The 26,544-nt window shown below is 46.1% G+C and overlaps 2 protein-coding genes across 3 annotated transcripts in view; one reads left to right on the top strand and one right to left on the bottom strand.

Annotated features, from left to right (window-relative positions):
• NMI (N-myc and STAT interactor) overlaps positions 1–13,249 on the bottom strand; it is a 29,352-nt gene extending 16,103 nt beyond the window's left edge. The window contains exons 1-4 of one of the 2 annotated variants that reach the window (XM_040358012.1): positions 13,157–13,249; positions 8,116–8,176; positions 6,626–6,784; positions 1,458–1,574 (exon numbers count right to left, since the gene is read on the bottom strand). In XM_040358012.1, coding sequence (XP_040213946.1) covers positions 1,458–1,574; positions 6,626–6,784; positions 8,116–8,160 — 321 coding nt within the window. In that variant the 5' untranslated portion in view covers positions 8,161–8,176; positions 13,157–13,249. The other variant, XM_040358009.1, reaches the window with a different exon arrangement.
• A 4,064-nt stretch (positions 13,250–17,313) lies between these two features.
• LOC120944447 (protein mono-ADP-ribosyltransferase PARP15-like) overlaps positions 17,314–26,544 on the top strand; it is a 39,770-nt gene continuing 30,539 nt past the window's right edge. The window contains exons 1-2 of the mRNA XM_040358508.1: positions 17,314–17,412; positions 19,841–19,972. Coding sequence (XP_040214442.1) covers positions 17,314–17,412; positions 19,841–19,972 — 231 coding nt within the window. The remainder of the gene's footprint in view (positions 17,413–19,840; positions 19,973–26,544) is intronic.

Here is a 26,544-nt window from a genome sequence, read left to right as displayed (position 1 = left end):
CGTGGCGATACCTCACATGTGTGGTTTGAACACCGCTTTCATATGCGGGCGCTGCTCACGTATGCGTTCGCTTCTGCGCGCGAGCTCATCGGGAAGGAGCACGTTTTCTGGCTCCTAACTTTTTTTAGTTGGCTCCTAGATTCCAAGCAAATTTGTCAAGCCCTGCGTTAACCCCTTCCCAGTGTCATTAGTACAGTGACCAAAAAAGTGTCAGTGTCCAATTTGTCCACTGCAATATCGCAGTCCCATTATAAGTCTCTGATCGCCACCATCTCCGGATACGCCGTCGTAACTCTGAGTTGCGGGGTCGTAACTATGCGACTGATTCATAGAATCAGTTACGCATAGATTTCCCTAAGATGTCTTACACCGTCGTATCTTAGGCTGCATATTTACGCTGGCCGCTAGGTGGCGCTTCCGTAGATTTACGCGAGGAATATGCAAATTAGGTAGATACGCCGATTCAGAAACGTCCAGCCGGCGCATTTTTTTTACGTCGTTTACGTTAGGCTTTTTCCGGCGTACAGTTACCCCTGCTATATGAGGCGTATCCTATGCCAAGTATGGACGTCGTTCCCACGTCGAATTTTGAACATTTTACGTTGTTTGCGTAAGTCGTTCGCGAATAGGGCTGTACGTAAGTTACGTTCACGTCTAAAAAAGTGACGATTTGCGGCGTAATTTCGAGCATGCGCACTGGGATTCTTTCACGAACGGCGCCGTTCGTAAAAAACGTCAAATACGTGGGGTCACAATTAATTTAAATAACAACACGCCCACATCATACACATTTGAATTCCACGGGCTTACACCGGACCACATACGCTACGCCGCCTTAACTTAGGGCGCAAGTTCTTTCTGAATACGGAACTTGCGCCCTAATTTACGGCGGCGTAACGTATCTGAGATACGTTACGCCCGCCGATACACTATTGTATCTGAATCCGGGCCAGTGTATTTAAAATTAGTTAGAGGAATGAATAAATGAGTGAGAGGCCGTGGAGCTGCCTTTCTCTCTGAGACTTTTCCGTTCTATGCAACCTATATTAGAACTCCGTTTATCTAGACCGGGGGTCTCCAAACTGCGGCCCGAGGGCCAGATGTGGCCCTTTGCTAGTCTTTATCTGGCCCTTGCTGCACTATTCCTCCCACTGACACCAGCAAAGGGGCACTGTTTTCCACTGATACCAATGATGGGATACTATTCCTTCTACTAATACCAATAATGGGGCACTACTCCTACTGACCACCAACCCTGAGGCCATATTTATTCTCACTGATGCTGGGCTTGGGACAACTTCTACCCCTGCTGGCCACAATCCGGCCCTCCCAAAGTCTGAAGGACAGTAGGCTGGCCCTTTGTGTGAAAAGTTCGGAGACCCCTGATCTAGACTAGATTACTATAATTACTTATTCATTTAATATATTTTTGGTTTTAGATTTCATGTGTAACCTACCATTAAGTTATCCTGGATGCTTCTACAATTTTTTTCGCTTGTAGAGAAGTTCTTCTGAAGTTCAGACTCTTCCTCTATCAGTTCATCATACGTCGCAGTTAGATCCAACATTTCTTCCTTATAGCACACAAACACAGCAATTTACCAATCACAAAGGGGTCATGTAGGCAAAAAAACAGTAGAAATGTTAAAGAATTGGCAACCCCTACCTACCTCCTGCCATCCTTCCACGCTGCTGGAAGGGCAGAAACAGTATAAAGGACACAACTGCTCTTAGATTGGAAAATGTATGCCTGCTCCACCTATTGGTTGAGGTAAAGTACTGCGGTTGGGGCACACTTCAGCATAGTTGTTTCCTAATTCAACATTCTGCTTGTAATTCAGCCTGAATACGGTCTCCCTGCATGTTTTTTTTTAGACTGCACTGTTGCCTAAAAATATGGCAGTTCAGTTTGCTTGCGCTTTACCAGCGCACAGCAATCTTTTTTTATAGCATGAACTATACATATATAGGCAGATTCAGAGCGCGTTACGCCGGCGTATCAGTAGATACGCCGTTGTAACTCTGAATCGGCGTAAATTTAAGCGTATTCTGGAAACCAGATACGCTTAAATTAGGCTAAGATACGAGCGGCGTAAGTCTCCTACGCCGTCGTATCTTAAAGTGTAATTTTTAGGCTGGCCGCTAGGTGGCGCTTCCGTTGAGTTCGGCGTAGAATATGTAAATGACTAGATACGCCGATTCACGAACGTACGCTTGCCCGTCGCAGTAAAGATACGCCGCGTAAAGATAAAGCTGCCCGAGGAGGCGTAGTCAATGTTAAGTATGGCCGTCGTTCACCGGGTCAAAATTTGAAAATTTTACGTCGTTTGCGTAAGTCGTCCGTGAATGGGGCTGGACGTACACGTCGAAACCAATACGTCCTTGCAGCCTACTTTGGAGCAAAAACGTCATAACGTCGGGTCACGAGTAATTAACATAAAACACGCCCCCCTATTCTCATTTAAATTAGGCGCGCTTACGCCGGCCGCATTTACGCTACGCCGCCGTAAGTTAGGAGGCAAGTACTTTGTGAATACAGTACTTGCCTCTCTGACTTAAGGCGGCGTAACGTAAATACGATACGCTACACCGCCTTAAAGTTGCGGCGGCATCTTTGAATCTAGGTAATATTTTGCAATTAAATAAACGTTCTATTCAAATGAAGTTAATCACAAGAGTCCCCCTTTACATCAGAGTCCACAGAGTTCCCGATTTTCTTTTACTTCTGAACTCACAGAGTTCCCTTACACTAAGGTGACCAGATTTTTAAAATGAAATCCGGGGACATATTTTTTTTTTTTACTATTAATAGCGGCAATCAGCGACTCTATGCCCTTTGCCACCCGCCTCACAGTCTATCAAGTTTCACTCTCGGGGCCCGGCTACTACTGGGTGGGGAGCGGAGGAAGATCACTCCACCAGGGAAGGGAAGGAGATAGGCAGGTGGCTGGCCGGGACTTGAGCCACGGCAGAAGAACATGCGAGTGGAGCTGAATGGCCGTGCGCCCCAAACTGAAGAAATATTCCTTCTGCTCTGACCAGCACATGATCATCAGAAAGGGGCACAGATAAGGGGAAAAAAATACACCCCCCTAAGCTAGTAGGAGCGGCAGAGCGGGGGGAATTCACTTTTTTTTTTTTTATTATTCTGCACTGTCTGTCTTTGAAATTGCCCCAGTCCCTGTTCAAACCCAATCCGGGGACAAAACCAGGGACAGACTTGGTCTGGGGACAGTGTCCTAAATCTGGGGACAGTGTCCTAAATCCGGGGACTGTCCCCTGAAACTGGGGATGTCTGGTCACCCTACCTTACACTGTAAGGGGGGGGGGACTCTGCAGATTGATGTAAGGGAAAATTCTGGGGACTCTAACATAAGGGATGCTCTGGGAACCCTGATCTAAGGGGGAACACTGAGAACTCTGATGTACAGAGAAGACTCTGATGTAAGGGGGTATACTGTTGCCTCTGGTGTAAGGAGTGCTCCGAGAACCCTCATTTACCTTAGTGTACTCACTCAGATGCAGGAGAAAGAAGGGGGGTGGGGGGAGACTCCAGTCACAGACAGGGATGGATGGATGGTGAGCTCACTCACCCCTTGGCAGTCAGCACCCTTTTATCCAGATGCAGCCAGCAACACTGCTGGGAAGCCATAGTCTGGTCTGAATAATGTGTCTGGGTTTCAGGCGATCTGAATCCCGAACGCACAATTCCAAACCTGAACTGTCCAGGTGAATCCCGGACAGGTGGCAACCCTACCAGTGGGGCAAAGCCAAGAGCTGCTACCAAGGAGAGTCATGTATCAAATCCAAATCCATGTGGAGGTCCATGGTAAATGCCAGGCTCCCTTAGAAACCCTTCATTGGGGGAAGCCATTGGTTATCACTGGTGACACAGAAGATCAACACCTACACACTGCCTGCAATTTTGCTTTACAAGATATGGTTCTGTCTTCTTTTCTCCGGTCTCAGCACCAGGCTCTAAACTCCTGAGTTTGGTCCTGAACTCCCACACAAAGCAACAAGCCTACACAAAGCTTGCCCTAGGATAGACCCATATGTGGAGATGCTATTTGTGCAGACTGTGCACAAAACCTTTAATGAATAAAAAGACAATTGGCAACTCACATATCATCGCCTGTCATCCAAACCCATGGAACCGGGAGCTCGGTGGTCCAAAGGGAATCCACCACTCCAAGCCAGGAAACAAATGGAAGCAGGAAGCATTTGTTGCATTATTTAGGGATGGAGGAATGTCATGGGTAGTATCAGACCTGTCTTTCTTTTTCTGAACCAGGAAGCATGCAGGGTTGCCAACCTCCGGCAGCATTTTTTACTGACAAAACATTGAACATTTACTGGCAACCTGAAAAATTACAGAACTCCTATTGAAAACTAACACAGTGAATATTTAAACAGTATAAACAATACATAAAACAAAGTAATTTGCTTGAATAACACTTAAAAAGTCAACACCACATTAAATTATCAGCCCCTGATATTTACTGGCAGTTTTAAAAAAAAAAAAAGATTTTTACAAATTGTCACTAAATTTACTGGCGTTTCGAAAACCCTGTCAACACCACACGTCCCCTTCTGAGTCACAGCGACAGGCTCTCTCCATGCAAGGTGGTCCCTTCAGTCCACTCCAGTCCAAACAGCACTGACAGTCCTGCTCCCATCCCGCAGACCCGGCTCCACTCCCTTGCACCATGACATCACATGACATGCTCAGGCAGCACCTCCGCCAGGCTTTGCCCCACTGTTTGGCAGGATCCAAGCATCGTATATATGGCTAGATTCAGGTAGGGCAGCGCATCTTTCAGGCGGCGTATCGTATTTACGATACGCCGCCGTAAGTCAGAGAGGCAAGTGCTGTATTCACAAAGCACTTGCCTCCTAAGTTACGGCGGCGTAGCGTAAATGGGGCCAGCGTAAGTGCGCCTAATTCAAATGAGGATGAGGGGGCGTGTTTTATGTAAATGATTGATGACCCGACGTGATTGACGTTTTTTACGAACGGCGCATGCCCCGTCCGTGTACATATCCCAGTGTGCATTGCTCCAAAGTACGCCGCAAGGACGTATTGGTTTCGACGTGAACGTAAATTACGTCCAGCCCCATTCACGGACGACTTACGCAAACAACGTAAAATTTTCAAATTTCGACGCGGGAATGACGGCCATACTTAACATTGACTAGTCCAGCTATTTGTTCGACTAACTTTACGCCGGAAAAAGTCGTACGTAAACGACGTTAAAAAAATAAATAAATGTGCCGGGCGCACGTACGTTTCAGAATCGGCGTATCTAGTCATTTGCATATTCTACGCCGAACTCAACGGAAGCGCCACCTAGCGGGCAGCGTAAATATTGCACCCTAAGATACAACGGCGTCGGAGACTTACGCCACTCGTATCTTAGCCTAATTTAAGCGTATCTAGTTTCCAGAATACGCTTAAATTTAGGACGGCGTAGATTCAGAGTTACGACGGCGTATCTACTGATACGCCGGCGTAAAGCTATCTGAATCCAGCTAATAGAATTCTTCTGGTTTCATCCTTCTTGTAAGAAAAATGGCCAAGTTTTAGGAAGTTTCAAATCTATTAGGTTCCAACTGAATGCATCTCAGTGGAGTTTCATAGCAGTACTTGGACTCTCCATGTTAGATTCCCTCTGTCAGGTTTCATCTTCATTACCCACTTGCCGACCACGCACTGTGGCTTTACTGTTATGCCGAGTACAGACAATCGGACATTCCGACAACAAATGTTCAATGAGAGCTTGTTGTTGGAAAAATTTGACAGTGTGTAGGCTCCATCGGACATTTTCTGTTGGAATTTCTGACAACAAAAATTTGAGAGCATGTTCTCGAATTTTCCGACAACAAAATCCATTCTCGTAAATTCCGATCGCGTGTGGCCAATTCCGACGCACAAAATTCCACGCATGCTCTGAATCAAGTACAAGACGGAAGCGCTCGGTCTGGTAAAACTAGCGTTCGTAATGGAGATGGCGCATTCGTCACGCTGCAACGTGAAAAGCACGAGGCTGAAAAGCGTGAATCGTCTCTCTCACCAAACTTCTACTAACACGACTGGTATTGAACTTCCCTTTAATAGTGCCGTTGTACGTCTTGTACGTCACCGCGTTCTTGGTGTTTGGAATTTCCGACAACATTTGTGTGACTGTGTGTATGCAAGACAAGTTTGAGCCAACATTCTTTCGGAAAAAAAATCCACAGTTTTGTTGTCGGAATGTCCGATCGTCTGTATGCGACATTACAGTGCATTACAATAATATTTTTTATTTTTTCTAATTTCCCACTTATACCATTGGGACCCTCGGTCTGAGGGCGCCCCAATTCAGGTATAATTTTCATACTAGCACCCTCTTCCCCCACTATTTAAACACAAACACTGGTTAGGCACATATTGAACCCTTTGATCGCCCTAGATGTTAACCCCTTCCCAGCCAGTGTGCTGCATGACTGTGCAATTGTCAGTTAACCTAACGCGGTTGCAAAAAGCAAAAAATGGCCTGGTCATGAGAGGGGTAAATCTTCAAGGTCAAGTGGTTACTAATAATGACTTCATTCACACAGGAGGCAAAGAAAACCATTGACTTACCTGGAAACGTTCCTGTTGTTCTTTTAAGGCATCTTGAAGTTTTTTTTTTGTCACATTCAACTCATCTAGCTCGTTCTCCAGTTCGTCAAATTTCTCAATCGCTACTTGTCTTTCTAATTTTTTTACCGTTTTCTGTTTGGCTGCTTGCTCGCATTGTTTCTAAGGGGCAAAACAAAGAGTGTTTGCCAGTTATTCATTATGGAAAAATGGAGGTGCCCAAACCTTTGGAATCAAATATTGTACCCCAGGGCTGGATGCAGAGGGACTGGCAGGAACAGCAGGGATTTCACATAAAGGAAGAAATACAAAGAGAACAGGATACTTTTTCCAAGTACATGGTACAGCAGGGTCATATCAGGAATATTAAATGCTGGGGTAATAAACGCTTTAACCGCTTGCCGACCAACCACTTTCATTATACGGCGGCAGGTCAGCTCTCCTGCGCAAATCGCCCTCGCTGTATGGCCGGCGCTTTAAGGGGTATTGGTGGTGCGCGCGCACGCACCGCCAGAGGACGTCTGAGCTGATGCACGTGCCTCTCGGCCGCAATGTCAACCGGGCACCCGGATCGCTCCTAACAGAGACAGAATGGAGATCTGTCAATGTAAAACAGACAGATCTCTGTTCTGTCATGGGTGAGAAGACAGATCTGCTGTTCCTAGTATTTAGGAACAGCGATTGGTCTCCTCCCCAAGTCAGTCCCATCCCCCCACAGCTAGAACACACACTGAGGGAACACATTTAACCCCTTCATTGCCCCCTAGTGTTAACCCATTTCCTGCCAGTGACATTTACACAGTAATCAGTGCATTTTTATAGCACTGTTCGCTGTATAAATGTGAATGGTCCCAAAAATGTGTCAAAAGTGTCCGATGTGTCCACCATAATGTCGCAGTCCCAATAAAAAAAAAAAAAAAAAAAATCGCAGATCGCCGCCATTACTAGTAAAAGAAAAATAATTTACAAAAAAAAAAATCATAATTATGTCCCCTATTTTGTAGGCGCTATAACTTTTGCACAAACCAGTCACTTTATGCTTATTGCGATTTTTTTTTTCTTTTTACCAAAAAAAATGTAGAAGAATACGTATCGGCCTAAACAGAAAAAAAATCTTTATTTTTTTTTAAATTGGGATATTTATTATAGCAAAAAGTAAAAAATATTGTGTTTTTTTTTCAAAATTGTCGCTCTTTTTTTGTTTATAGCACAAAAAATAAAAACCACAGAGGTGATCAAATACCACCAAAAGAAAGGTCTATTTGTGGGAAAAAAAGGACGCCAATTTTGTTTGGGAGCCACATCGCACGACCGCGCAATTGTCAGTTAAATCAACGCAGTGCCGGAAGCTGAAATTTCGCCTGGGCAGGAAGGGGGTATATGTGCCCAGTAAGCAAGTGGTTAAACTAACATTTTGTAGAAGCATCAAGTTTACCAGAAAAACACAAAGAAAAACACAGCCCCCTTAAAAAAAAAAAAAATATGAAAAATACCTTTAATTGCTCCAATTCATCTTGTAATGTCTGTAGATCACCCATGCTCACAATTACTTTGCTGTAATCATAAAACAATTTAACATTTTGACAATGAAGTATCATACAAGTATATAATAGAGTATCATATTAGTGTAATAGTATCCAATATACAGTAGGTTTGACACCTATGTAAAAACTGTGGAGTTTATTTAGGCCCCTTTCACACTGGGGCGGGGGCGGCGCTTTATATTTTTAGCGGCGCTTTACCGCCAATTTCGCGGCGCTATTCAGCAGCTAGCGGGGTGGTTTTAACACATCTCCTAAACAAATATATCTCTGCTATTCTTCCTACACCTGCGTGTGTAGGAAGAATAGCAGAGATGTTCGGAAGCTTTCGGTGGCTCCGTACTGTGCAAACGCTGCGCATGCGCAGTACCAGGCGGGCATTATTCGTCAGGGGGCATCTCTCGTCAGACACGGTATCTAAGCAAGATTCCAAAGAACCCCTCCGCCCGCAAAAACCCACAACCACCGGCTAGGTGACAAGGTGCCATGTTGAGGGCATGTGGCCTGGTATGGGTCAGGAGGGGGGGCTAGCTCACCCCCCCCCCCTTCCTGGGGGACTGCCACATTTTTTTTTTAATTGCCAGCAATTGTTTTGTTTATGTTCCACTGTCAGTTGTTGTTTTAGGCCCCTTTCACACGAGGCGGATCAGTAATGATCCGCCTCCGTGTGCTCCGTAAGCTCAGCGGGGATCGCTCCGTAGATCCCCGCTGAGCTGGCGGATGACAGGGCGGTCCCCATACACTGTACAGGGACTGCCCTGTCTTTTCTCCGCTCTCCCCTATGGGGGGATCGGATGACCGTATGTCCATGTTCATCCGATCCGCAGACGGAAGAAAAAAAATAGGATCTTCTTCCGTCTGCAAAATCGGATCTTTGCGGAGGCGGGTGATTCCGGGTGTCAGCGGATGTTTATCCGCTGACACCCGCAATCACATAGGGACCAATATATGTCCCTTTTTCATCCGCAAACGGAAAAAGCGTTTATTAAAAGTCAGCAGCTACAATAAGCATAGCTGCTGGCTTTTAATAAACAGAAACTTACCTGCTTCACTGTCCAGCAACGCGACGCCCGGAGCTCTGCTCCTCCCCCCCCCCCCCCCTCCGCCGGTGCCTCCATTCTAACTGTGGGAACCCGGTCGTGACAGCTTTCGGCTTCACGGCCCGGCACTCACTGCGCATGCGCGAGCGGCGCTGTGATACCTGAGTGGACAAGCGATCGCCTGGGACCTGTCACGTGTCCCAGGTGATCGCCTACAGGGAGGGGCCGCCAAAAGGCGATATGATGTATCGCCTAAGCGGTCCCTGGGCGGAAGGATGAAGTGGGACACGAAATCCTACTCCTACTGAAGCCCCCACTCCCCCCCCCAAAAAAAAATGACATGCCAAATGTGGCATGTAAGGAGGCGAGGAGTGGTTTAAGCGGAAGTTCCAATTTTGGGTGGAACTCCGCTTTAATTTTGAGAACTTTCAGGTTCCTGCAATATTTTTTTTCAATTTCATTGCGACTTGCATTGCTTTCTGTTAAATTAAAGCGGGAGTTCACCCCCAAATCAACTTTCTGACATTAGTTCCAGCATACTGCTAACATCTGCAGTATGCTGTTTTTTTGTTTTTTTTCTGCTACTTATCGTTTTATGAGCCCTTGTTATCCGGCTCCGAGCGGGGATCGCTTCCGGGTAAGCGAAAAGGAGTTGATTGACGGTCGGCTAAAGCGCGTCACGGCTTCCGAAAATACCCGAGAGTGACACTCGGGTGTTTACGGCGCCTGCGCAGTCAGCTCTACACGGCAGGCGCCGTTTAGCGCCGTAAACAGCCGAGTGTCATTTCGGGTATTTTCGGAAGCCAGGACGCGCTTTAGCAGCCCGTCAATTAACTCCTCTTCGCTTAGGAACGCCTACTCTCCGCAGGATTCCCCGCTTGGAGCCAGATAACAACGGCTCATAAAACGATAAGTAGCGAAAAAAAAAAAAAAAAAACAGAATACTGCAGATGTTAGCAGTATGCTGGAACTAATGTCAGAAAGTTGATTTGGGGGTGAACTCCCGCTTTAAGTCAAAAGCCGCAGTGAAATCGGTTATACAAATCTCACTGATCGGTGGCTTTGAAATCGCGATGAGGTAGCATGATTTGAAAGTGAACGGGGGCGTGGGCCCCTTCACACGGGCTGGATCCACTAGACGGACTCCGCTAGCTCCGCTGATCCCCACTGAGCAGGCGGATAACAGGTCTGTGCTCACTGTGCAGGGATGAACCGGTCAGAGCCCCTCTGTTCTCTATGGGGAGATCAAATATAAGCGGTCAGCCTGTCCGTTTTCATCCGATCCGCTGGATTGATTGCGAACGTATCGCCATCCGTCTGTTTTGAGCAGATCTGGTCAGATGCGATATGAATGTCACCCACCTGCCCATAGAAGTCAATGGGTGTCCCGCTCGGATCTGCCTGAAAAACGGACAGGCGAATCCGAGCGGGCCGATCATGTGAAAGGGGCCTTACTGATGAACACCAAATGCAACAAAAGAGTTCTGCCTCTGCAACACTGGGGGTTATTTATTAAAGACAACTCCACTTTGCACGACAAGCGCAAACTACAAGTGCAAAGTACACTTGAAATTGCACTTGGAAGTGCATTCGCTGTAGATCTGAGGGGGACATGCAAGGAAAATAAAAACAGCATTTTAGCTTGCTCATGATTAGATTATAAAATCAGCAGAGCTTCCCCTCATTTCAAATCTACCACTCAGATTTGCAGCGACTGCACTTTCAGTGCAATTTCAAGTTCACTTAGCACTTGTAGTTAGCACTTGTAGTGCAAAGTGGATTTGCCTTTCGTAAATAACCCCCACTGCATAAATTCTGTACAACAGTAGCTGATTCATTACACTGATGGTGGGGAGCACAGGAATCTCCATACACTTAGTAAGGATGAGTTCCGGCGTATTCGCAAAGCCCATGTGCAAAGCCCGCCATGAAGTCGCATTTCCTGATCTCTGCAGCCACGCATCGGGACAATGGGGGTTATTTACAAAAGGCAAATCCACTTTGCACTACAAGTGCAAACTACAATTGCACTTGTAGTTACACTGAAAGTGCACTTGGAAGTGCAGTCGCTGTAGATCTGAGGGGTAGGTCTGAAATGAGGGGAAGCTCTGCTGATTTTATTATCCAATCATGTGCAATCTAAAATGCTGTTTATTATTTTCCTCGCATTTCCCCCCTCGGATCTACAGCGAGCATTTTGCACTCGTAGTTTGCACTTGTATTTTGCACTTGTAGTGCAAAGTGTATTTGCCTTTCGTAAATAACCCCCAATGTCTCACTGCCTGTGATTAGCGCAGCGCAGTGCCGACTTCCTGTCGGGCTCTGCACGTGAAGTGTGGAAAAGCGCCAGAGCTCAGCCCTACTTAGCAGAGGTCTCCATTAGTTTTCCTCTTCTGATCGAATGTTTGTAGCCTACATTGTGTTTTTTCTTCTTTTTTTTTCTCTCTCTTTTTCCCCGCAGAGAAATCAAATCGCATTGGTGTTCTTAGCTATGCGATCTGATTCCTGTGCGAGTTCAGAGCTCGCACTGCGATCTGTGAACCGATCTGGGGGTGTCATTTACATTGTATTGACACCCGCAACAGTTCGCAGAGGGCAGAGTGAACCGCCATCGGGGGAAAGATTTGATCGCTACAGTGTGAGCCTAGGCTAAGGTCCCTTTCACACTGGGGCGGGAGCCGCGGTGGCGGTATAGCGCCGCTAAAAATAGCGGCGCTATACCGTCGGATTTGCCGCGGGATTCGGCCGCTAGTGGGGCAGTATTAACCCCTGCTAGCGTCCGATAAAGGGTTAATACCGCCCGCAATGCGCCTCTGCAGAGGCGCATTGCGGGCGGTATTGCCGCGGTATAAACGCCGCTCCTCTCACAGCTCCAAAGATGCTGCTGACAGATTTTTTTCTCTCCTGCCAGCGCATCGCCTCAGTGTAGAAGCCCTCCGGCTTTCACATTGAGGTTGCTGGGCAGGAGTTTTTCAGGCGGTATAGCAGCGCTATTTTTAGCGCTGTACCGCCTGAAAAACTCCTCAGTGTGAAAGGGGTCTTAGAGATTGGGGTGCGCGTATAGCGCGCACCCCTAAAGTTGGCCAGAAATTCCTGTGGGAAAAAAGAATTTGTACTTACAGTTTTGGTGTCTTGCACGGCGTCCATCGGCGGCCTCGTCGGGTCCGGCGTCCGTCTGCGGCTTCGGGTGTCCTCTTCGTCGGGTCCGGCGTCCTTCTGCTGCGTCCTCCTCGCTCGTTTCCCGCTTTCCCGTGCCGAGTTTGAATACTGCGCCGGCATATACCGAGCGCAGTACACTCGGGCAGGCTCGGCTACTGACGCGCTCACGTCCTGTACGTCCAGGACGTGAGCGCGGGAGGAGCCGAGACTGCCCGACTATACACGAGTGTACTTCGCTCGGTATATGCCGGCGCAGTATTTAAACTCGGCGCGGGAAAGCGGGTATCGGCGTATATCGCGCACCCACGATTTTGCCCTGATCTTCAGGGCAAAAAAGTGCGCGGTATACGCCGATAAATACGGTACATATAAAGCACTGCATAAACTATTGTCACTACATAAGTCCTGTATAATAAATAATAATAATAATAATAATAATATTTTTTAAATAGTTGATACATCAGACCAAAAAGAAGGACAACTAAGCAGGAAAGAGTGACAGTTGGGAGGTACGTTATCCCGATTAAAGGTTGGGGCCCATGCGAAGGTTATTAAACACCCGATAGAAAAGAACTAGAGACGAGAAGATATGGAGGAAGTAAAGAATAAACAAAGATCCTATAGGACACAGAAGCTAAAAGTCCCTTATACTATAATCCCCTATAGAATGATTTCATACTCACGGAATTATAGGTCTGATTTTTTGAAGCAAAATGAGGACTTTGAAAAGCTTCCTGCTTCTCGGCCGCTCCCAAGAACAGAAACTAAAAAAAGATATTTGCACCCTCACTTACTTTCAGTTTCTCTTTAGCCTGCAGCTGAGTTCAGAGCGCAGAGCAGACATTGCTGCCTCCAGATGGGGGAGGGGGAAGAAAAACAAGAAATGTTTTAAATGTTGTCAGAGGCCTACATTGGATGAAGCTGAACAAGGTTGCAATTTGCAGTTTTATCACTTCTTTTCTTGACTAAGTTGACCTGTCATTTATAATGCAACAAAGTGAAATGTCCAGATAATTAAAAAAAATCTCCAATTCATCAACAGTGCTCAAGGCACTTTAACCACTTGAGACCCGTGCTATTGACAAAAGACGTCAACAGCGCGGCTCTCAAGTGCCAAGTGGATGTCTTTGGACGTCTTTTAATTAGTTGCGACGTCATTTCGCGCAAAGCACGGCGGGAAATTTTGAAACGGAGCATGCGCAGCTCATTCGGCGCGGGGACGCGCTTCATTTAAATGAATCACGCCCCCTAATCGCCGATTTGAATTTGGCCGCCAGAGATACACTACGCCGCCGTAACTTACGGTGCGAATTTGTTGTGGATTTGAAACAAAGCCAAGTAAGTTACGGCGGCGTAGCGTATCTTAAATACGCTGCGCCGGTGCCGATCTATGTGGATCTGGCCCTTAGAATGGGTGTAAAGAACACAGGAATGGAGATAAACAGGTTCGACTTATGTAGAAGGAATTGTTCCATCACTGTGTATCACCTGAGGCCAGTCAATCCAGCGGGTATACGTATTCAAATCATTCTCTGCAGCAATTACCTTTTGTACCACCACCCCCGCCCATTAGACTGTAAGCTCAACGAGGAGGGCCCTCCTGTACATTTTGTATTGGACTGTACTGTAATTGTGAAAAATATAAACATATGCGCTAAAAACAACTAATTTATGTGATACCTTACTAAGATCAATCCAATTATGATAATAATTCAAAACCCTGAATAGGGGATTAGTCCTGTTGCCACAGTGGGGTGAAGCACACAAAATATATATAGATGAGGAAAAAAAATATATATAAAATAATTAGTGTATAGAAATTAATTAATAAATTAATACAGAGCTAATTAATTCAGAGCATCAAATAGTACTCAATCTCAGAATACCGTCCCTGTAGAGTAAAAATAGGGTTAAACAATGTTGATTAGCAGCAGCGTGAGAGTGTCACTGGATACAACAGCTCTGTGAAACAGGTATCTTATACTCAGCTTCAAATCACTTCAGTAGCTCCAACGACACAGCCTTGGTCATTAGCGATGGTGCAAAAAACAGGCTTCAGCCCCCCTCTTCAATACACCACAACAGGTGTGGGACATGTAAGAAAAAGGGAAAACACAATAGTGTAATACAGCCAGACACGACAATACCGCTGCCAATGCTATGCGCCGATCCACTCACGCTCTCCCCTTCTTTGAATCAAGCCACTCAGTAACGAAAAGTGTAGAGGTCCTCACTCGGGAACTTCCGACAGATCTCGTACAGCAGACTCCTCCCCCACGCGTTGCGTCACTTGCCACGTGACTTAATCATGGGTAATGTCCATAGAGCAAAGAGTGGCTTGATTCAAAGAAGGGGAGAGCGTGAGTGGATCGGCGCATAGCATTGGCAGCGGTATTGTCGTGTCTGGCTGTATTACACTATTGTGTTTTCCCTTTTTCTTACATGTCCCACACCTGTTGTGGTGTATTGAAGAGGGGGGCTGAAGCCTGTTTTTTGCACCATCGCTAATGACCAAGGCTGTGTCGTTGGAGCTACTGAAGTGATTTGAAGCTGAGTATAAGATACCTGTTTCACAGAGCTGTTGTATCCAGTGACACTCTCACGCTGCTGCTAATCAACATTGTTTAACCCTATTTTACCATCTACTCTACAGGGACGGTATTCTGAGATTGAGTACTATTTGATGCTCTGAATTAATTAGCTCTGTATTAATTTATTAATTAATTTCTATACACTAATTATTTTATATATATATTTTTTCCTCATCTATATATATTTTGTGTGCTTCACCCCACTGTGGCAACAGGACTAATCCCCTATTCAGGGTTTTGAATTATTATCATAATTGGATTGATCTTAGTAAGGTATCACATAAATTAGTTGTTTTTAGCGCATATGTTTATATTTTTCACATTTTGTTGTTTGGTTGGTAACCTGTTTCACATACTGCAGCTTTTTACATTTATTTATTAATTGTGTGGTGTATTTTGGATTTAGTAGCGCTGTAGTTTATCAGTTATATTTACTGTAATTGTGCTGTCCTCCTGCTACATTGTAAAGCGATGCGTAAACTGTTGGCGCTATATAAATCGTGTATAATAATAATAATAATATGTAAGGGTTTACAATCACTTTAAGCACTGCAGTGCTGGGGGAGCCCCACTACAAGGGTAGTTTTGACATTTCCTCTGAGTTCACCTTTAACCACTTCCGGACCGCCGCATGTACATTTACGTCGGCAGAATGACACGGACAGGCACATCAACGTACCTGTACATCCCTGCCTAGACGTGGGTCGGGGGTCCGATCGGGACCCCCCCCCCCCGTACATGCGGCGGTTCCCGTGGCTTCAGGAGCGATCCGGGACAACGGCGCGGCTATTCGTTTCTAGCCGCCCCCTCGCGATTGCTCCCCGGAGCTGAAGAACGGGGAGCTTCACTGTGGCGGCTGCATCGATCGAGTGATCCCTTATATAGGGAGACTCGATCGATGACGTCAGACCTACAGCCACACCCCCCTACAGTTGTAAACACACACTAGGTGAACCCTAACTCCTACAGCGCCCCCTGTGGTTAACTCCCAAACTGCAACTGTCATTTTCACAATAAACAATACAATTTAAATGCATTTTTTGCTGTGAAAATTACAATGGTCCCAAAAATGTGTCAAAATTGTCCGAAGTGTCCGCCATAATGTCGCAGTCACAAAAAAAATCGCTAAACGCTGCCATTAGTAGTAAAAAAAATTAAAAAAATAAAACTATCCCCTATTTTGTAAACGCTATAAATTTTGCGCAAACCAAATCGATAAACGCTTATTGCGATTTTTTTTACCAAAAATAGGTAGAAGAATACGTATCGGCCTAAACTGAGGGAAAAAAAAATGTTAGATATGTTTTTGGGGGATATTTATTATAGCAAAAAGTAAAAAATATTGCATTTTTTTCAAAATTGTCGCTCTATTTTTGTTTATAGCGCAAAAAATAAAAACCGCAGAGGTGATCAAATACCACCAAAAGAAAGCTCTATTTGTGGGGAAAAAAGGACACCAATTTTGTTTGGGAGCCACGTCGCACGACCGCGCAATTGTCTGTTAAAGCGACACAGTGCCGAATTGTAAAAACCCCTTGGGTCATTTAGCAGCATATTGGTCCGGTCCTTAAGTGGTTAAGCTCCTCCACTCAGAGCAGTGTTTCCAACCCTCAGTATTTTTTACTGGCAGCCATTTTGCACTGTAATTCTGTAACTTTTGGAAAAATGCCAGAAAAAACTTGGCTGTGCTAAAACAAAATTGGTAGGTTGCAGTTGCAGCCGCTCATGCAGGGCGCTGGGGGGCCGCCCACCTAATTCATGCACCCGGCCTCTAATCTACATGCAGGGCGCCAGACGCATGGATTCCAATGGGGTTGTGTGACATTAGCGAATTATTAATATTCACTAATGTCTTCCTGTTTCTCCACCCGGCCAATTAGGAAGTGGGTACTGAGACCTGATTGGCTGGAAGGAGAAGCGACCGCCCGGACTAGGGTTGCCACCTGTCCGGGATTCACCCGGACAGTCTGGGTTTTGAATCATCTGTCCGGGTTTTAGGCAGACTGAAACCCAGACACATTATTAAGACCAGGCTGTGGCTCCCCAAATAACCAAGATAGTCACACAGAAATCTGTTGCCATCCGGGAGCTGCGGGCAGGTTTGGCATCACTGGGGGTCAGGGTGATGGTGTCAGCGAGAGCAATTTGACCACACCCACTGTTCGCTGTGGCATGCTTTGCGCACCGCATTACTACTTTCCTTGGGGCACCCAAAGGTGTCCCCGGCCGCTAAAGTTTTCAGGTTTGGCTTGAAGAAAAGCTGGCAACCCTAGAACGGACTCGAGAGGAGACACGTGGTGGGAGGGGGGAGCCGCGGAAGCCGCGACCTGGATGGGGTAAGCGCAGGGCTGGCAGGGAGCATGGCGGGTGTCGGGCGGGCGGGCGATGCAGTGGGTGGCTGGCTGGCTGGGGAGGCCGTGGGCCATCCCCACAAGAAAATTGACCACCAGCCACCACTGGTAGGTTGACAACACTGACTCAGATCTCCTTCTTCGCTCCGTAATCTGTCACATTGGGGTTGTAAGGTTTGTTTTTTATTTTTTAAATTGGTTCCTTTAAGCTAGTGCATTGTTGGTTCACTTACCTTTTCCTTCCATTTCCCTTCTGAATGTTTTTTTTTTTTTTTTGTCTGAATTTCTCACTTCCTGTTCCTCCTCAGTGAAGCTCGCCCCCATCATCCGAGCCACTCTGGCTGGGGGTTAGTCAGCGTGCTCGCCCCCTCCCTTGGGGCTACATCTCTGCGGATGTGTTCACAGCGTCTCCCCGCAGGGATGTTGTCCCAAGGGAGGGGGCGAGCACGCTGACTAACCCCCAGCCAGAACGGCTCGGATGATGGGGGCAAGCTTACTGAGGAGGAACAGGAAGTGAGAAATTCAGACAAAGAAAAAAAACATTTAGAAGGGAAATCGAAGGAAAAGGTAAGTGAGCTAACAATGCACTAGCTTAACCACTTCAGCCCCGGACCATATTGCTGCTCAATGACCATGCCCCTTTTTGCGATTCGGCACTGCGTCGCTTTAACTGACAATTGCGCGGTCGTGCGACCTGGTTCCCAAACAAAATTGGCGTCCTTTTTTTCCCACAAATAGAACTTTCTTTTGGTGGTATTTGATCACCTCTGCGTTTTTTCTTTTTTGCGCTATAAACAAAAATAGAGCGACAATATCCACAAAAATATATAAAAAAAAATGTTTTCCTCAGTTTAGACCGATACGTATTCTTCGACATATTTTTCGTAAAAAAAAATGGCAATAAGCGTATATTGATTGGTTTGCGCAAAAGTTATAGCGTCTACAAAATAGGGCATAGTTTTATGGCATTTTTTTTTTTTTTTTTTACTAGTAATGGCGGCGATCAGTGATTTTTTCCGGTACTGCGACAATATGGCGGACACATCGGACACTTTTGACACATTTTTGGGACCATTGGCATTTTTATAGCGATCAGTGCTATAAGAATGCATTGATTACTATAAAAATGCCACTGGCAGTGAAGGGGTTAACACCAGGGGGCGAGGAAGGGGTTAAGTATGTTCCCTGGGTGTGTTCTAACTGAAGGGGGGGTGGACTGACTGAGGGAAAAATAGATTCATTGTATGAACAGACGATAGGTAATTTCCCCCCTGACAGGACCGGGAGCTGTGGGTGCGGCGGCGTGCGCGCGCCCCTATTGGCTGCTCGGCGAGATGACGTAGATCTACGTGATCTCGCCCAGCAGAGCCGACCTGCCGCCGTAAAACGGCGGCGGCTGGTCGGCAAGCGGTTAAAGGAACATATTTAGAAAATAAAAGACGAACCTTTACAACCTCTTTAACTAAAGGCAAATAGATTGTGCACTTTGCAAATGCAGTTGCTCCAGAGCTTAGTAAATGAGCAGAAGCTCTGCTGACATCCATCATCCAATCATGTGCAAGTAAATGCTGTTTTTTGTATTTTCTTTGCACGTGATTGGTTGTTATTTCCAAAGTGGAGCCTTACCTTGTTTACTAAGCTATGGAGCAACTGCACTTGCAAAGTACACAGGGGTAGATTCAAGAACGATTTACGCCGGCGTATCCATAGATACGCCGCGTAAATTCAAAGCTACGCCGGCGTATCTATTTTCTGTATTCAGAAAGCTAGATACGCCGACATTAGCCTAAGATACGACTGGCATAAGTCTCTTACGCCGCCGTATCTTAGGGTGCATTCTCACGGTGGCCGCTAGGTGGCGCTTCCGTATTTGTCAGCGTAGAGTATGCAAATGACATACTTACGCCGATTCACAAACGTACGTGCGCCTGGCGGTAGTTTTTTACGTCGTTTGCGTAACTCGCTTTCGTCGTAACGTTGCTCCTGCTATTAGGAGGCGCAGCCAATGTTAAGTATAGACGTCGTTCCCGCGTCGCGATTTGAAAATCCGTGAATGGCGCTGGACGCCATTTACGTTCATGTCGAAACCAATGACGTCCTTGCGACGTCATTTACCGCAATGCACGTCGAGAAATTTTAGGGACGGCGCATGCGCAGTACGTTCGGCGCGGGAACGCGCCTAATTTAAATGATCCACGCCCCCTACCGGATCATTTGAATTACGTGCGCTTACGCCGGCCCCTTTTACGCTACGCCGCTGCAAATTACGGAGCAAGTGCTTCGTGAATACAGCGCTTGCTCCTGTAATTTACGGCGGCTTAGCGTAAAGATGATACGCTGCGCCGCCGTATCAGTGCGCTCCCCTACCTGAATCTACCCCATAGTCTATTTGCATTTAGTAAATCAACCCCATTGTGTGCAACCCTAGAAAGCAGGGCCAGCTTCTTTTGTGTACGGCGATATGGGACTTTCCTGTTCTACCTTAACACATATGTGGTCTGTTATAAAGAACTGAATATTCCATTCCGGTTATTAGGTAGGCGGAGCCTTCACAGTAATAGAAAGTAATCTGACTTTCTTTCACTTTCGTGTTTTTTTTCCAAAGAAAGGTAAGACAGAAGCAGGAAATCTGAGCAGAGAGTATCACAGTTCTCCATATTATCCCAAGGTACGTTTTTATTATCTATACAGAATATGTTGTGTGCTTGTGTACAGTATACATGTGTGTTGTTTTAGTATATATTTATATCGGTGTTGGGTGTGGCCGTATAGTTTAAAGGATAAGTTCACTTTTCCCACAGAAAACATTGCACAAGTGGATCATGGAAGCAATGCCAGACTCCTGCAGACACATCCTCACAGCTACACCAAATTTAAGGCCTCATGCACACTGGACGTTTTTACAGCAGCTGTTTTTAGCTGTAGACATTTTTTTCTACAGTCAATAAACCCGCCATCGTGTTATCCTATGCGTCCACGCAGACATCAACAGTTTTTGGCTGGGGTGTTTTTTGTCTTTAACCGGTTAAGGCCTCGTACACACGGACGGACTGTCCGCTGAAAACGGTCCGCCATGTCCGCTTGGAGATTTGGAGATTTCTGTCTGATGGTTGTACACACCATCAAACAGAAATCCGCGCGGACACGATACGCGGTGACGTGGCCGCGCCGTCGCCGCGACGATGACGTGGCGACGTGCGCGGCCCTGGAAGGTCAATGCTTCCACGCATGCGTCGAATCACTTCGACGCATGCGAGGGCTTTCGGCCGATTGGACATGTCCGGTGAGTCTGTATAGACGACCGAACATGTCCGACCGACAGGCTTCCAGCGGACATGTTTTCTTAGCACGCTGGAAACCTGTCCGATCCGCCGGAAAATTGTCCGGTCGGACGTACAGACAACCGAACATGTCCGCTGAAACTGGTCAGCGGACCAGTTTCAGCGGACTTGTTCGGTCGTGTGTACGAGGCCTAATGCCGCGTACACACCATCACTTTATGTGATGAAAAAAAATGACGTTTTTAAAAACGTCACTTTAATTGACTGTGTGTGGGGGAAAACGTTGTTTTATGTCTTGTAAAAAACGACCAAAAAAAATTGAAGCATGCTTCAATTTTATGTGTCGTTTTTCAAAAGTGCACTTTTTACTTCACAGAAATTGACCGTGTGTAGCAAAAAACGTCGTTTTCTAAGACGTTTTTTCATCCACGCATGCCCAGAAGCTACTTATGAAGCGAGCTTCAATGGAAAAAGTGGTGAGAACGTAACCTCGCTTTGCTAGAACATTGTGAAAAAACGATGGTGTGTAGGCAACTTCGTCTTTGAAAATTGAAGTTTCAAAAACGTCATTTTTTACTTCACAGAAAGTGTCATTTTTTTTCATCACATAAATTGATGGTGTGTACGCGGCATAAGACTCGGACCATTATGCAGGTTAAGGACCTTGCCCCTTTTTGCAATTCAGCACTGCGTCTCTTTAAATGACAATTGCGCGGTCGTGCGACGTGGCTCCCAAACAAAATTGACGTCCTTTCTTTCGCACAAATAGAGCTTTCTTTTGGTGGTATTTGATCATCTCTGCGTTTTTTTTTTTTGTGCTATAAACAAAAATAGAGCGACAATTCTGAAAAAAATTTAGGGCTGCTAACGATTAATGTCATAATCGATTAGTTGGCCGATTATTGTTTCGATTATTTGGATAATGGCCTTAAAAAATATATATATATATATATATTGCATTTTTACATTTTTTTGGGGCCAATAACAAATTGGCCCCAAAAAAATGTAAAAATGCAATATATGTATAACAAGTTAGGCAGATTACAAAACACTAATTGCCGCAAAAACACATTACATGCTTTTCTGCAGCTTCTCCATTGAAGTAGATTGAACCAAAAAAAAATAAAAAAATAGCACCGTTTTACGTTAAAAACTCCTTGCCCTTTCCAAATACGCAGCGGCTGAGGCCTCGTGCACACGACAGAGTTTCTCGGCAGAATTCGGCGAGAAACTCGGTCAGAGACGGATTCTGCCGAGAAACTCTGTCGTCTGTACACTTTCGGCCCGATGGAGCCGCCGAGGAACTCGTCGAGAAAATAGAGAACATGTTCTCTATTTTCTCGTTGTTCTATGGGAGAACTCGGCCCGCCGAGCTCCTCGGCGGCTTCAGGGCTGAACTCGCCGAGGAACTCGACGTGTTTGGCACGTCGAGTTCCTCAGCCGTGTGCACGAGGCCTGAAAAAAAATCATGGATGTGAACGTGTCCCATAGGAAAACATGTAAATGAACTGTAGTGTGTTTCTGCAAAAAGAACCAAGAGGTGTGAATCCAGGCCTGAGATGTTTAGTAACATAATGGGGTTAAAAAAGCAAAAATAAGTGCAAAAAGAGCAAATAATCGCTACTGTAAGGGGTTCATTTTTTTACTGTGGGACAGTGAAAGTAATATTTATGGTAGCATTTTTTTTTTTTTTTGTACTATAAAAGGCTAATTTTAATTTTTTTAACCCCATTATGTTACTGGCCGATTAATCTATTATGAAAATTGTAATCGATTAATTTCACAATCGATTAGTTGTCGATTAATCGATTAGTTGTTTCGCCCCAAAAAATGCAATATTTTTTACTGTTTGCTATAATAAATATCCCCCAAAAAGATATAAAAAAACATATTTTTTTCCTCATTTTTGACCGATACGTATTCTTCTACCTATTTTTGGTTAAAAAAATCGCAATAAGCTTTTATCGATTGGTTTGCGCAAAATGTATAGCGTTTACAAAATAGGGAATAGTTTTATGGCATTTTATTAATCATTTTTTTCTTACTACTAATGGCGGTGATCAGCGATTTTTTTCGTGACTGCGACATTATGGCAGACACATTGGACACTTTTGACACATTTTTGGGACCATTGTCATTTTCACAGCGAAAAGTGCTACAAAAATGCACTGATTACTGTGAAAATGGCAGTGAAGGGGTTAACCACTAGTGGGCGCTGTAGGGGTTAAGTGTGACTTCATGTGTGTTTCTAACTGTAGGGGGGCGGGGCTGAATGTGTGACCTCTCCCCGTTCTTCAGCTCCTGTGACCCGATCGCGGGACACCTGTGGTGATTGGGTCATTGGGTCCAGCGGGCACGGTCACGGAGCTTCGGACCGGGTCGCGAGCATGCTGACCCACGGCTGGGCTCTTAAAGGGGACGTATATATACGTCCATGTGCCCAGCCGTGCCATTCTGCCGACATATACAGTTTTGCTGTTTTGCTACTTGTTATGTAATGTAACCTGTAATGCCAATGGCCACCACAAGATGGTGCCAGATCACAGAAGGAAACTGAGGCCTGCAGAAGGCCGCAAAGCCGCAGCCTCAATTACCAGCCGGCCCTTCTGCAGGCCTCAGCTTCCTTCTGTGAAGGCAACAAAGCCGCGGCCTCAATTACCAGCGGGCGCGGGCCCGCCACGATCGCGCCCCGCGCCAGCCGGTAATTGAGGCCGCGGCTTTGCGGCCTTCTGCAGCCCTATGTTTTCCCAGGCGCCAGGTCACAATTTCTTTTGCCGAGTAAACCCGAGCGTGTGTACGAGGCTTTCAGGTTTGTCATCCTGAAATCTGGCCAGAATCTCGACGAGAAAAATAGAGATCCTGCTCTCTATTTTCTCGTCGGGATTCTTGTCGGCCTGTTTCCCGACGAGAAACCTGAGCATCTGTATACTTACCTGTCAGCGTGGATACTGCGCATGCTCGAAATGACTGACGCATGCGCGGTAGCTTCCACGGCATAGGTAGGGTGAAGCAAGATGGACGGCGACGGCATCGAATGTGACGAGCGCATGCTCGTCGTACGCGATGATGTCACCGCGTTCTTGCATTTTTAAAAGAACCGCGGTTCTTTTGAAAGGAGTGTGTGTACACTCGGGCGGCAAGAGATTCTTGCCAAGAATCTCGTCAGGAAAAAAAAATGTTTTTTTCCTCACGTGATTCTGGCCGTGCGTACGAGGCTTGACAGGAGAAAAGGAAATAGGCAGAACATTGAAGTTGTTGCCTATGGCAAAATATCAGAATTATAATGTAATATTGTCAGAAAACTAAAAAGGAAACTGGATCGCTCGCTATATTGGTGACGTTTTGTGTTCTGCTCCTTGTTCGCTGTGATGCATCATCAGCTCACCGTGTAATCACTAGGAGTTAAACATTTTCCTTGTACTTATTAGCCAATCAACGGGCGAGGGGGCGGGTCACTGTCACTATATATGTAAATCAGGCATTTTCTTTTCCGGCATGTCTTACATACCAGCTGCTGGGAATTTCCCAGTCTGGAAAGAAACCTGCGCACCTTTATTTAACATTTCATAAACTGTGAAGCGCTGGAATGTTTAATCTCTATTGCTAATTAGTAGTGCATTAGTGATTAATCGCATTTTCACATACATCAAAAGTCAACTCTGAAGCACACGCTAGATGGATAATATTTAAAATCCAGATTCACGTACCTGGGCGTATCTTTAGTTGGGCGTACAGTAGCATATCCTATTTACGCTACGCTGCCGCAACTTAGACAGGCAAGTGCAGTATTCACAAAGCACTTGCTCCGTAAGTTGCGGCGGCGTAGCGTAAATCGGTCAGCGTAAGCCCGCCTAATTCAAATGTGGAAGAGGTGTTTTATTGAAATGAGCCGAAACTGAAACTAATAGGTCTCACTGATGAACACTGATTGGCAGCACTGGTGGGCAATGTTGAAACCAATGTCCCTTTCACGGAAGCTGGTTATCAGCTTTCTTTATCTCTCCTCATGCTATCAGCGTGAGGAGAGAAAAGCCAATAACTGGCTTCTGTTTACATCCTGTGATCAGCTGTGATTGGCTTACAGCTAATCATGTGGTAAAGGGCTGCTGTGATTGGCCCATTAACCTGATCTGTGATTAGCCAGTCCAAAGGCAGCATGAGCACAGGAGGAAGTCCATGGATGCCCTCCCGGCATTGTAAGCCTGCGCTATAGCCGTCTTTTGGCTATAGCTCGGGCAGCTACTGGTTAACTTGATTTACTGTTGTCTGATGATGACTCTTACAGGTAAGTACCAGAGGTGGGAGGACACTTAAAGGCTCCATGTACACGGGACGTTTTTACAACTGCTCCTAAATGATTAAACTTGACATATAGTAACCCATGTTTAAAACGTCAGTTTTGCCGCGTTTACATGCCGCGTCTAACGGCATTTTGCCACATTTGCGTTTAGAAGCGTTAAAAAAACGCCTATAAACTAAATGTGGCTAAACACGGGTTACCGTGTTTAGCCGCAATTAGTCGCGTTTGGCATCTGAAACTTGGAAATCTTCTGTGTCTGAACCCTTTTTTTGCTTTTAAGGCCTCATTCACACGAGATGGACTCCTTTGCTACGGAGTCCGCCTGCTCCCGCTAGCTCAGCGGGAGATCAGTCCACAGATCTCCGCTGAGCCAACGGATGCCAAGCTCCTTTCAGCTCACGAAGCGGGGAGGGGCTTGTCAGGCACCGCTGTCTCCTATGGAGCGATCTTATGAAAACGGACAGCATGTCTGTTTTCAACAGATCTTACTCCATCCGATCCGCCATGGACGGATGGGGAGGTGCCCCCATACGTCTGTTTTTAGCGGATCGGATAGGGTCGGATGTCAGCGGACATGTCTCTGCTGACATCTGGCGCACCATAGGGATGCATGGAGCGGCCGTTCAGGTCCGCCGTCAAAACTGACAGGCGGAGCCGAACGGTCCGTCCGTGTGAATGAGGCCTAAAGCGGAGGTTCACCCTAATTGACATGTATATCTGACCAGCTTCCTTATATTCGTACAGTCCGGAATTTTTTTTTTTTTTTATCCTTTACGTACCTTGTAATCCATGTTTTCAATGGACTTCTCCCCCGCGGGAGTAGGCGTTTCTCTACCTAGGGGGATTGTCATCTGGGAGGTCAGCCAGATGATTTATGGCTGTTCCCCCCAGCGGTTAAGGCCCCGCCCCCATATTGAGTAGGCGCGCATGAGTTACGGGGTTTCCGAAAGAAGCCGAACATGCAGAGATGTGAGTCGGCTCTATACGGCGCCTGCGCTCTGCATGTTCGGCTTTTTCCGGAAACGATGTGACTCGTGCGTGCCTACAAAATACGGGGGGCAGGGCCTTATGTGCCGGGGGGAACAGCCGTCAATCATCTGGCCGACCTCCCAGATGACGATCCTCTTAGGCATAGAAACGCCTACTCCCGCGGGGAAAAGCAGATTGAAAAGATTGATTACAAGGTACGTGCGGTATAAAAAAAAAAAAAAATTGTGGACTGTGCTTCTTACAACTATAAGGAAGTTGGTCAGATGTAAATATATTAGGGTGAACCTCCGCTTTAAAGAAAGGCTGTTAAACGTAACAGCCTAAAAACGGCAATAAATGAGACTGTGTACATGGTCACATAGGATGACATTGAAAAAAGCGCCCAACTGCCTCTGAACGTACGTTTAGCAGCCTCCCGTGTACATGGGGCCTAACTCTCATTCACATTGGAGTGTCTTGTCATGCGATTTGTCAGGTCAAATCGCATGTCAAAGTTGCACCCTATTGTCGGCAATGGCACTGTTCAAACCAACTTTGCGGTGCCGCATCAATTTAAAAAGGGTAGTTCCTGCACTACTTTTGGAAATTTCGGGAGCGACTTGTGTAGACATCTGTGCACGATGCCGCACAGATGTCATCCGAGTCGCACCTGAATTCGCACTGACATGC

The sequence above is a fragment of the Rana temporaria genome, chromosome 6 (assembly GCF_905171775.1).
Source record: "Rana temporaria chromosome 6, aRanTem1.1, whole genome shotgun sequence".
Lineage (NCBI taxonomy): Eukaryota > Metazoa > Chordata > Amphibia > Anura > Ranidae > Rana > Rana temporaria.
The sequence above is the reverse complement of the archived record's forward strand: the minus strand, read 5'-3'. Positions and strand labels throughout refer to the sequence as shown.